At 41.3% G+C, this 12,191-nt stretch overlaps 1 protein-coding gene across 1 annotated transcript in view; it reads right to left on the reverse strand.

Moving 5' to 3' along the window:
- zfpm2a (zinc finger protein, FOG family member 2a) overlaps positions 1–9,198 on the reverse strand; it is an 82,868-nt gene extending 73,670 nt beyond the window's left edge. The window contains exons 1-3 of the mRNA XM_070834793.1: positions 9,183–9,198; positions 8,842–9,000; positions 1,426–1,527 (exon numbers count right to left, since the gene is read on the reverse strand). Coding sequence (XP_070690894.1) covers positions 1,426–1,527; positions 8,842–9,000; positions 9,183–9,198 — 277 coding nt within the window. The remainder of the gene's footprint in view (positions 1–1,425; positions 1,528–8,841; positions 9,001–9,182) is intronic.
- Between the last annotated feature and the right edge of the window lie 2,993 nt (positions 9,199–12,191).

A 12,191-nucleotide genomic window follows, 5' to 3' on the forward strand; every position in this document is an offset into this window, starting at 1 on the left:
AGTCATTTACTAATTGGCTGGTATATCATAGAGATGTTGGGAAAATTACACTGGAGGTAACATATCAATAGCAAACAGGATTCTTTAGTTTTTCTTTGATCAACCTGGCTTGATTGTATACAGCAAATATACAACAGCATCTTTTTTCAGTTAGTAACACAGCAGAGATTAGGACACAGTGCTGACGTCTTCAAACTGGATTTCACTTGATAACTCGGAACCACTCGGGCTGTGGTTTAGTAAAACATGAAATGGGCATCATTTCTCACATCACCTCCTCTGCAGTTCAGCCATCCTCACTGTATGCAAGAGACACTTCACTCCTCTAAAACTGAAGGCTCCCTCCTCTCTCTCTGCTGCCTGTCCAGCAGTGTGTTTCTGAGCCTCTAATTCTCATTCTGATGGCTAAGTAGAAGGGGGAAGGATAATTACAGTCAGTCATACATCTAGTCATGCTACATCCATCCCTCCTTTTCAAAGCAGTATTTTTAAGCTCAGCATTTTCTCGCCCAAAAGGGCCTTTTTCCGCATGTGATGCCTTCTTTTTGTCATGGCCCCCATAGTTCTGAGCTGACCCCCTCAGCCCTGTCTCCTGACTGATCACAGTGATGGTTTATTACTGTCGTCCCAGCGTTCTTATCTTTAGCCAGCAATGCTCATTTCCTTCCCCAGATTTAAATGCAAATGTGAAATTTAATGATAAATGCATTATCTGATAGGTGCGATAACACTGATTCACTGTCAGTATAAAATACACACCCCGGGGGGCTTCGTGCTAGCAAGCACAACTTGCCCAAATCCACTTTTTTCTCTCCCTCTCTCTTTCCTCTTTTTTCTCTGTCTTTTTTTCACAAACGCATGTACCTGCAATAAATTCTTGAGGTCATTTTATGCATTAAAAGGAATCATATTTTGTGTGTTCAGCAGTGTGGGTGCGGGCTATTGCTGAGCAGTAATTGCTGTGCAACGTTCTTGTTCAATGTATTATCCATCACTTTGATGAAGTTACTTTTAGTAAAAGGGCAAAACAAGATACAGAAATGTATTGTAAACTCTTCAAAAAAGCTACATCTGCATCGCATTATAAGCTGGTTTAAAAAAGAAATGATAAACCTGTGCTTTTGAGTTATCGTTGGTAATTTAATGTACTGTTAATTGAGTGGAGTGTGGACAGTTCAGTTAATGTAGCTTGTTATAGAGCATGAAGACCTCTGACTCATTTGTCCATCTGTAGTTGCTATACAAGACATAATGCTTTCTTACTTTTGACCCAGAAGTTCCTACGGATACCCTGTTGCTCTGTTTTTATTCAATGCCAAAATCAATCCCTTATGTCAAACTAACACGTATTTCACTTTAGTTACAATGGTTTGTCAGCTGGCACTAAGAGGCTATCTAGGGAAATGTTATGAAGACTTGTCTTACTTGGACCATCCCATTCGTCTGGCCCCACGGCAGTATGCCTGGTCTTCTCGCCCTGCCCGTCCATCTCTGACTCTCCTGCTTCTCGGTTGCCATCTTCCTCTCCTGCAAGGCAGAAAAAAAAACTTAAGTTCTATAAAGCACGCAAGACACAAAGTGAGCAGCACTCAGTCCAACTTTAATGGTCAGACGCCTAATTTAATTAAGCGCTGCATTATGGACTGTGCTGCCCTTCCAAAGGGTAGATTGTTAGGACTTTGGATATTATCCCAGAAAAAAAACCATTGAATTTTATAACCCTTTCCTGTAATATCTGAGTGTGTCACACTCTGAAGGCATGTGAGCCATTGTGACTGTGTGCAACTGTATATATATATAGTTCTGTATATGTGCATTAGCTGTGAGCTCACCAGGTCCAGCTGCATACTTTTATGTAAAAGGAGTTCCCATGAGTGCTTGCAGGAACAGGAGGAAGCCCCGTGGAACAGGAAGGAAAGCAATGTGTGGGAGAGAGGTGGCTATTTATTACCGTTTGATCTATTGTGGAGCGAGGTAGAATGTGTGTTATAGGATGTAGGGCTGATTTACAGTCTCTGGGCTCACACAGGCCATGCTAAGGGATATTTGGGTATCTCTCTCCAAGGTGTAAGTGCTTAAAGACCTTGTTAAACAGACTCCACCTCTACGCACACAGCGGTAACACTGACGGGAGCTCTTGTTGAGCTCACTTGGATGCACTTACAGTAAAAAATTCTATTTTTGCATGTCTACAGTAAGCACAGTTTGTACTCACAGTTTATAGGCACATAAATCAGTGCTTAGTAGGTTCCCCTTGTGTGGTGCTCTGAATAAATCCAGTGTGGCTGACAGAGTGGTTGCAGTGTCTCTCCAAACTCAGGCAAGTAAGAGCAAACCTGCTCAGGGCATGTAGTGGTGGTTGATAGTTTGTGGAGGAACATTTCTCTCACTTTTGTCACCATATCGTTTTCATCCCTTTGATGTTTTAAACCCAACAGTGAATGGTCAAGGACAGGCCTGGATTACTACAATGGATTACTACACTTCAAACACTCAAAAAGGCAAGAAAGGATGGATGTGTAGATTTAAATGTGAATATATTAGGATGACAATGACAATACATCGTTAAGATGTGGCTTACATAGCCTGTAATAAAAATAATACCTCTCACCAAATATGACAGGACATACATACGTGTTGTTGTCGTATGGTTGTTTACTACAGCTGTATCTGATTTTCCCCCACAGCTTCCAAAAAGCATATCAGAGTGTTAGCTATCATACTTTCAGTGACAACTGCCACAGGACACACACTACTTCACTCCAGCTTCGTCCGTCCTCAGTTAGGTTAATCTCCAGATCAAGCACACACACCATGCTTGTTTAGCTTTTTTTGACATGGCTCACTTCAAAGAAGGTAGCAAACATTGCCAAAAGGATGTCAGCTTTCTGCCTCGCACTAAAAGAGGAGATGCATATGAAGAAAAAAGTGATACTAAGGGGAAGTCTGCAGAAATGTCCTACTTACAGTACATGAGGTCATTATGACCCAGTTTTGCTTATGCAAGTGTCTGCTTGGGCTGGCGATTTCTCCCCCCATTCCTTCCCTCTTCCCTCTCCCTTCCCATATTATCAAGGAGCCCACTCAACTAAATTCCCCCACTATTTATTGTTGGGCCTGGAAAACCTCTTTAGCATACTAGGCTCGTATTATGACGAGGATAACAAAGGGGTATATCAACAGTTCCTTCCAATGGAGCGGAGTTTAAAAAAAGCTGGCGAGATAACATTAAAGGCACTACCTTGATCTCAGGCGAACATGTTAAGCCCTGTAACGAAACGTATTGGAAGTGTTTAATTACAGCCCGGGAAATGAAGCTACAAGATGATTCCTTAATTAAGCAGTGATTAAGGATTTTCTGCCTTCTATCTAACACAGTTTGCAATGCATTTTAAACACAATCGCCCAGGCAACCTCACAGGGAACAATGTCACAGGGCTTTGATGAAGTTTCCTGCACAAATGTCATTAGAAAAAAGCAGAGCAGAGGGATAAGTGCTGGAGCAGCACTCCTTTGCTTACAGTATGGTGTGATAAACCTGGAATACAGAACCAGTTTGACGGTTTGAAATTACATCAGAATTTTGACCTTTCTGGTATAGAAATAGATTGATTGAAGTGCTCATACTTGTGGAGATGAGGGGCGAGAAAGGGAACCTCACAGAGGTCCACTAAAAGTAATGGAAATTCTGCCTTGTTTCATCATTTGAATTGAAACCCTTGGCTGTCTTATCAAGGGAGACAGATTGTCAATGATCATCCTCTACATTATCGCCTAGATCATAATTTACACCTGGCATAGGTTCCTTTCCCCGTGCAATCAAATGGAGATACTTAAGGTTGTGAGAGAAGGCTGAACAGAACAGAAGGGACGGGGAGGGCTGGGGAGGCGAGGCGGCGTGCTGGGTGCAGGGTTGGCGGGCATGCAAGAGGAGCCAGTGAGCTGTTAAAATCAGCCCTATCGCTGCTCTATCAAAGGACAGCTCTCTAGCCAAATCACAGTCACACGCAGCGTGCTATGCATTCAGGTCAATAAGCTTATAGGCGATTTACACACACAATTCCTGGAGCAAGGTAGCAACAAAGTCATATTGGCTTTTTCTCTCCCTTTTAGCATTGTCTCTGCCAAGGAAGCCCTTGAAAATGTCAATCTCTTGTGTTCAACTTTAAGGAGCTCAGAGCACTCTAATCCTGACCACTGAGACTAGAGACAGGTCGCAATTTCTGCAAAATGGAGTATAAGTATTTTTAAGTCTTCATATGGGATTGCGCAGTTCCATATGTTGCCGAATTCGAGGCTCAATGACTTTAACCCACCGCCACTTTTCTACACCCATCACAATCTTGCTGGTATTGGAGCTCGGCAATGAGTTTCAGAATGTAATATTAGGGGGTGCCCGCTATCCCCCCAGCAGTGGTAGTGCTAGTCAGTTGATATTGCATATTTGGTTGTTGATGCAGATTATGCTGCAACAGATAAAGTCAATTCCAGGAAGCAACCTCTTTCACCAAAGTCAAGCATAGCTGTAAGACTTCTCTGCTATCTGAAAAATAGGTTTGAATTGCATGCAATTTGTGGCAGGCAGAGCACTCCAATGGAGGGAGGCTATTAGTGAAATGCCTTGCCACTGTCTCTTTAAATGCCAATAAATTCCCATCATTACAGAATCTGGCAGTTTTCCTCCCTGTCTGCAGCCTGGGTCTTTATCTCACTCTGCCTCAGTCTCTGAGCATGTAGATCTGGCCCAGTTAGATTGTCATACTTAACAAACATTAATGATTAATTTCCTCCACTGAGTCAAATGGGGCTAAAGGGATGACTCGATTCATCTTATCGCACCACAAATTAGCATTTCCACATATTCTCCAGCATCAACTGTGCATTAAAATTCCACATTTACCATTCTGGGCACTGGCAGCTGTGGCAAAAGCGCCAAGGAGATCTTCCTCCTGTGTTGCTGGAGATTCTGATTACTTCTGTGTTACACAAAGAGTGGCATAATTAATTCTGCCACTTTCTGTTTGTTACTGTATGTCTCTGCCTGCTGCAAGTCAAATTACTCACTCAGAGGTTATATGAAGGGTCAAGGTGGGTTTGTTATTTGCTATGTTAAGCCCTACGTGTGCAGTCTTGAGCTTTCACTCCTCACTTCCACTGTGATAAAATGTTTCTGCCTACATTTTTTTGTAATTTGAGGACAACAGTGCAGATGAGTGCAAAATGTTCACATTCAGTTGTTCTGCTTGATGTATCCTGACACATAAACACACTCAAAAGTATCAGAATCAGGTAGTTTGAGCTGAAAATCACTTCACTAAAAGGTGTTTCACATTGAGGAAATGAGACACATGAAATGCCATGTAAATTTACTGTCAGAGCTAACTAAGGAAGTCATTTGTCATCACACAACACTTGGAACACACAAAGGGAACAGCTTGTGGCAACACCCTGTGCTGAACTTCACAGATAGCCAACAATAAACGAGGGGGTAAAACAGCAAGGTGAAATTTCACAATTTCAGTAAAAAAGATGCCACTCAGTTTATATAAAAGAGGTATCTTTCTTACAATTATGGAGCCAGGTGTGTCAATAGAGTATAAATCTTTGCTGTGAAGTCAGTGACTTCCACTGTGGGCTCTTCACAAGCAGAGCTCCATAAATGTGAAATTGACTGAGCAGGAGAAGTTGTTTGAGGTAAGATTCTATTTTAATCGCAGGAAAAGCCAAGGTTATTTCTTTAGATATGTGGCTTTTTTTCTCAATAGGTTGGCAGACCGCCTCTAATTCCATGTTTATTGACACAGTGTTCCTTCTTTCTGGGGCTCTACTATTCTACCAAGTTGCTTAATTTCACACCCATGTGTGTTTTTTCGTAACATTATGTTAAGTGTCCCTGACGGGGTGCATTTTATGCTGCATAAGTGCTGCAGCTGTAAATAATAGTGTATATGCTATATTACTGTACTGTTTTGATTTATGCCTTGACATGTAAGCAGTATTTTAATGCTGAATTTGGTCTAAGTGGAGCTAATTTTAACTACATAATGTGCAGTCAGGTAGCTGAATTTGTAAAAATGTATTATCTATCTTTCACTGGTCATATGTTTTGTATTCAAAATCTGAACCTGCAAAGTAACTAGTAGCTAAACTTGTCTAATAAGTGAAATAAATGTAAGTAAAGAGCTGCACGAGTTCAGTACCTGACAGGATCACACGGAAGGTGACAGAAAGGAAAATATTGCTCTGCTACACAAACTTAACTTTATTTATACACATTTATCTAATTGATTTCTTATGTCTCACTGGAGAATTTTGTCTTTTAGGCTTCTAAAAAATGTAGAGCACAAGGACAGGAATCATGTCATCATGTTATTGTTGACCTTGTCACTTGTCACATGCACATATGCAACTAGTGATGAGAGCAATGTTGCTCTTCAATAACAGCTGTTAATTAGGTTAGAAGCCGCTGCTGTAGATAATACAGCTGGGGCTTTGGAGGACAGTGTGTTGATATATGTCACATCTCCATTTTGTCTGAAAAGTGCATTATACTGACAGTTTGCCCTCACAGAGAGTTTATAGGCAAAACAGGACTTCGTATGTGGCATCACCAGCATCATACAAAACACCTCTGTGAAAGCATCAAAAACCTTTGAGAGCCAAGACACCATTAACTAAACAGGTTATGGAGTCAACCATCACCCATTTTAGAGGTTCCCAAGCCTCAGACCAAGATGGGACACTAAGGTGCTCCATGCACTTATCTGGGGAGTCCTTTTTCTGCAAGGGTAAGGCAAATGACTGAGTCTTTGGTGGCATTCAACTTCTTGACCTTTGCGCCTTTAAGCGGCTTTGCTACTTCACCGCACTCTGATCAAAGTTAATAAGTGCTTCATATGTTAATGAAAATTGGTACTCCTCTTTGTGTTCCTACAGCTTTTTAATACCTATTATAGACTGAAACTTTTAATGGAGGTTTTAGGTCCCCCTGACAAGCCCATTTCAGAGAGTGACTACACAGATACAAGGCTAAGCTAAGACCAGAGAGTCACTGCTCAGTGGAGGAACCTTACACGGGAGACCTTATTCTCCGGGAAGCAGCAGAAGATAAAGGCCATGGGATGAGTGGCTGCTTTAAAACCCACGTTCAAGTCCGCACAGGGCTAATTACAGCACGCCATCACATTTGAGGGGGTTTAGTTAATCAAGGGGGCTCTCTTTTTCCTCCTATAGTCGAGGAATAACACACTTAAACCATTTAATGCCGCCAGGATTGCGTCCTGTTTAATTCACGGCAGTTTCACATAAGTGGGGTAAATTTAAGCCATGCCGACATTAGTTTTAAATAGATCTAATTGAGGAGGGGATCATGAGGAAAATGGCTACACCTGATGGTTGCGCACAACTTGCCATTAGGAAAAAAGAAATTTGGATAGTACATCATTCGGGTCTTAAGAGGCAATGGGAGACTTAGCTACTGTAAGCTTAGATAGCAAAGAAAAAAATCTGACTAGTAAGGCTTGTGTATGCCAAGGAACAGATTACCAGTGTCCCCAAAAAGTAGTATTTGACATTTGGGATTGCTATTTAGTGTTGACTTTATTCATAAACATGGAGAGGAGATTTGAGGCCCAGTTCCTCATATGGTTTTATCCAAAACAATGGAAATATCAAACGGCTCTGACAAGGTTCTTTGAAGATTTTCAGAAGTTGTACTTTTTTCTAGCTGCAGCCACCAATATGTACCGCACCATCTATTTCATAGCTACTGGGTTATTACAAGACCATAAATTCTACTTTGAAGTTTGTGTAAGGACACATTATGAAGGAGACAAAGGGTAAAGCAAACGAGGCGTCGCTGGTAATTGCAATTTCCGAACAATTGTGCCGTTCAACTTTTCCCGGAGAACAAAAGGAAAACATTATTGATACGATTACTGGGGCATAGCCTACCTGAAACATGAAAGATTTATTTTTCTTCAATAATGTAATCCCACGAGGCACATCAGTTTAGAAGTGTGAAGAAATAATTCTAAACAATTTTCTCTTTGAAAGGAAAAGGAAGAGGCAGACATTCAAAGCATTGGTTCTTCATTAAAAAGTCAAATTTATGGCATCCGTGCGCCAGTAAGAGTGGGGACACCTGGGGTAGTGAAAGCCACGCGACTGGGGGGTAGGAAGAGGTGGGGGTAGGGGGGGAGTAGGGGGAGGGAGGCGGGACAAGTCTGTCATCTTCACACTGTAACCTGGAGCAGACCACAAATTAGCTCCTGTGATGGCAAGGTGTGACCGAAATGAAACAAACATACAAAGAAGCAATCTAATTGAATTGGAGTTCAAAGAGGACTTGGGCGCATTTGGCGTTGCTAAGGCGCTTTATAGTGCTGGACCTCCGAGCAGTAGCAGGTGCTGCTGAGTGTTCACAGAGCTTTAGCGCCGACTCAAAGGGAAGTGCTATGCTCTCCAGTGCATTGGTGTACGGTAGCACACCTTCACAGCACTATCACACAGGGAGAGCCAGTGTTGCCGATGCCATCTCTCTCTCAGATCAAACCACTGCTCTTGGGTGGATTGCTGGGATCAAATATCAAAATGGATACCTTCAACTGCAGGCAGTGATGCGGGAGAAATTCTCATATGGATACAAGTTCTGCCAGGTTTGATTTGAACATGTTGAGGAATTTTATTAGACGGCATTGGCAGGAGTTTAACTTATTTTGATGCTTGGCACGAGGGTGGCTTAACATATTGTCTCATATTAGGTATTAAAAAGAGCACTGTACACTCCACGTGGAGAACAGCTTTTAAAGTTTTGGTTTAAAATAAGTAAATGATGCTCACCTTTGTTGCAGAAGTACTCCATGTCTTCACAGCTCATGTTCTCAGTCTCAAACTCGGCTGAGAAGTTCTCTTCCACCGAGAACTCGTCTTTGGCCAAGAGCTCGTTCTCCTCGGAGATGCACTCCTCCTCCTCTTCCTCCAGGCCATCCTCCAGAGGACCTGAGGGAACACACACACACACACACACATACACACACACACACACATACACGCACACAAGGGAGATGTTCAGCAGTTTCATCACATCCTTCAGGCTCTGAAATAAAACCTTCTCTCTTTGTTTCTTTTGTTGAGATACTACAAATACAAGATGCAAGTCAAAGCGCTGCACAGCACTGTACTGTCTATACTCTCCATGTTCAGACATTCAGTATATACAAGGATTAAGCAATGCCACTATAGAATATTAATTTACTATAATATTTCAAAGGGTCTTTCCATTATAGCTATTGAAAAGTGCTTTAAGACCGTGTACTTTCTGAAAAAAAAGCTGACATACAACCAAGGTTAGGGTTGATTTTAATCCCGCTACCTGCAAAACAAAACCTCACACAGATGGAGGGAGGGAAAAAAAAAGTCCCTTTCCAGACTTTTCATACAGGCATCAGCATGGGAGGAGGAAAGAAAATACTTTTATTAATTTGTTAGCCTTATCACCGGGTACAATGTTGATTTTCCATTTACATTCCATGCCTCCGGGTAATACAGCAGTGCAATCTTAAAGGAGACACTTTTCCGTGTGATTAATGTTTTCCCCCCTCTGTGCAATATTATTTCTTTAAATCTAAATGATTTCTGAGTTTTGCTTGTAGCTGTACATCTTTTTTGGTATTTGCATATTACCATTTTGCTTCAATCAAGGGCGTTGATGGAATTACTGTACTGCTACCTGAATTGTATTAGTTCTGAAAAACATCTCACCCGGCATTTGAATGTTATTAAGATAATGTGCATCTTGCACACCTCTCCAAACCAAAACATGTCTCCAATGTCTGCACATGAATTAACACAGCAAAGAAGTGATGGAACACTTCAAGTTTAAGGTTGATTTATATATGAAATAATACACTCTAAGCGAGAAACCTGCATTTCATGAAAAAAAAAAAAAACAAGAATCATTCTTCTTGGGCTGTGTTTAAACTGAACAATCACATCAAAAGTGCTGCCATCACTGCCTGCTAGATGTGGATGCTGTCTCCGTTTCTGCCCGTCACACATGCGCTATGTTGCAGCTTCTTGTGCATCATCGTGGAGCTCAAACAGAGTGCACTGATATCCTCTCGACACCTTTCAATGTGTTTGTTCTATTGTAGCAAGAGTGAGCCCCTCAGCTTTAATAAAGCAATAATTTCAGTTCGGAAAGTGGAGCTGGTGTGCCTCTCCTGTTTCTCTTTCTTCCTGCACTGAGCCTCATAAAAGACCCCCCTGATGTCCACAAACTGCTTGCTCTTTTCATTAGTCTTATAAATTACTCCTTTGTAGAGGCCTACATCTGCAGGAGCCCCGGACATGAAAAGAATTAGCACACAGATCTCTAATAGACACTGCGGAGGCAGAGTGCTTCTTTTAAATTAGGATACAGTTTTATGATCTTATCTGATGCCTTCTGCTGATTCGCCAAGGAGTGAAGTGAGGCGTGAAGTGACTCGATGAGTCTACCATCGCTTAAGATGATACTGAGAGATAAATATCGCAGTATCAAGGGGAGATTGTATGACTGGCGTTAAAAGCTCCTGCCAAGGCAATTGAAGACAGTGTGAAAGAAAGCAGGGAAATACATTTCTATACACACACTCTGTACACATTCCATTACACAGCTGAATAAGAACTGTGTGTACAACTAAACGATTCTTTCTCTGTTCCCGGCAAATACAGCAGCATTATTGCACCATAGAAAATAGACCTACAGTGTTGTGTGATAATAAGGGTAAAGGGAGATTAAAGATAAACTTCATGGTCAATAAGACACAAAGATTAGGTAGATAAGATGAGATAGAATTGAGGTTTAATAGACTCACAATAAGGGCATCTCACTTCCCCACTCTAACAGATAGTGACTAAATGGAGCATTTTCAGACTGATAGGGATACTGGAAGCCTTACTGAATATGGAAAAATGAAATACTCCACCCAGTCAGAGACATTAAAGGGGGTCTGATGGTTACTTCTTGGGGTCTGCGTAGATTACCAAAGTTTGTGCACATTCTCACATGTTTAGTTTATTATACAGTATTCATTGCATGGAGAGACCTGAAATTATTTCAGAGACAGCAATGATAAGAATAATGACTTTCTAAACGACTAGCACCACACTCCTAACTCATTTTCTGATAGTGGCGTTCCTGCTATATTTAGTTGTGTACTGTTTAAAATCCTGTCACATTCACTGTGTGACCCGGGCTTGTTGGTGCATTTCTATAGGGTCTGCTGACGAATTGGGCCGGAGGAATGTCTGCTGCTTCACCCTCTTATCAAGCCTCCTCTAGAGTTCAGATGGCCAATGACACTGCGGAGAGAGCGTCCGCATTTCATGTCGCCACAGAAAACAACACAGTCTGCTTTAAAATGGCGTGCTGATTACAAGAGAGGCAAAAATTCTGGAAAAAGAAAGGAGTTTTACACGAGAGGTGATCTAAACACACAGAAGAACTGCTGTAACTGTATATCTTCGGGAGACCCTTTGGAAACCTTGCAGTAAAATCTAGAAACCCTGCTTTGCTCCATGCAAAGAAAAACCAAGTCCCCATTAAATGGCCGCCCTTTTGAAGTTTGAAATACATATCTAAGCTTGCAAACCATCCATCAGTTACATTTCTTTAACCCAATTTCTGAACAAAAAACTTAACGAAAATCTTAAAAACTAGCAAAATCAAAATATTTTAGTGTTGAATTCATTAACCAATTAACAAAATGGCTTGAACTGATTTCCTTATTTGCATAGAAATGTTTCTATTGCATAATTATTTTCTCATGTTTAAAATTATGACTTTTCTCAGATTTTTGCTCCTTTTTCCTTGTGAAATTCTGGATACCTTAAGGTCTCTAAGAGCCCTTCAGATGAAACAATCTGAGAAGGAAAAATCAACCTTGCTCAGAATTCATGTCTTTCGATGAGCCATAATCTTCATTTTAAGGGGTCCCAAGGCATATAGGTTGGGAATGACTCAGCTTGACAATGAATCATGAAGAATAATCATCACATTAATAAAGAGAATAATTATTAGGTGCAGCCCTACAATATTCAACTTAACCCTCAAGTCTGACAGCTGTTCTGGTCAGACTTTGTGCTAATTCATGAGCCTTGCTTCCGAGAGAAAGGCTTGGTTTGCTAAAATCATCCCTGCACAAAGA

This window comes from Pempheris klunzingeri, chromosome 8 (assembly GCF_042242105.1).
Source record: "Pempheris klunzingeri isolate RE-2024b chromosome 8, fPemKlu1.hap1, whole genome shotgun sequence".
In the NCBI taxonomy this organism is placed as follows: Eukaryota; Metazoa; Chordata; class Actinopteri; order Acropomatiformes; family Pempheridae; genus Pempheris; species Pempheris klunzingeri.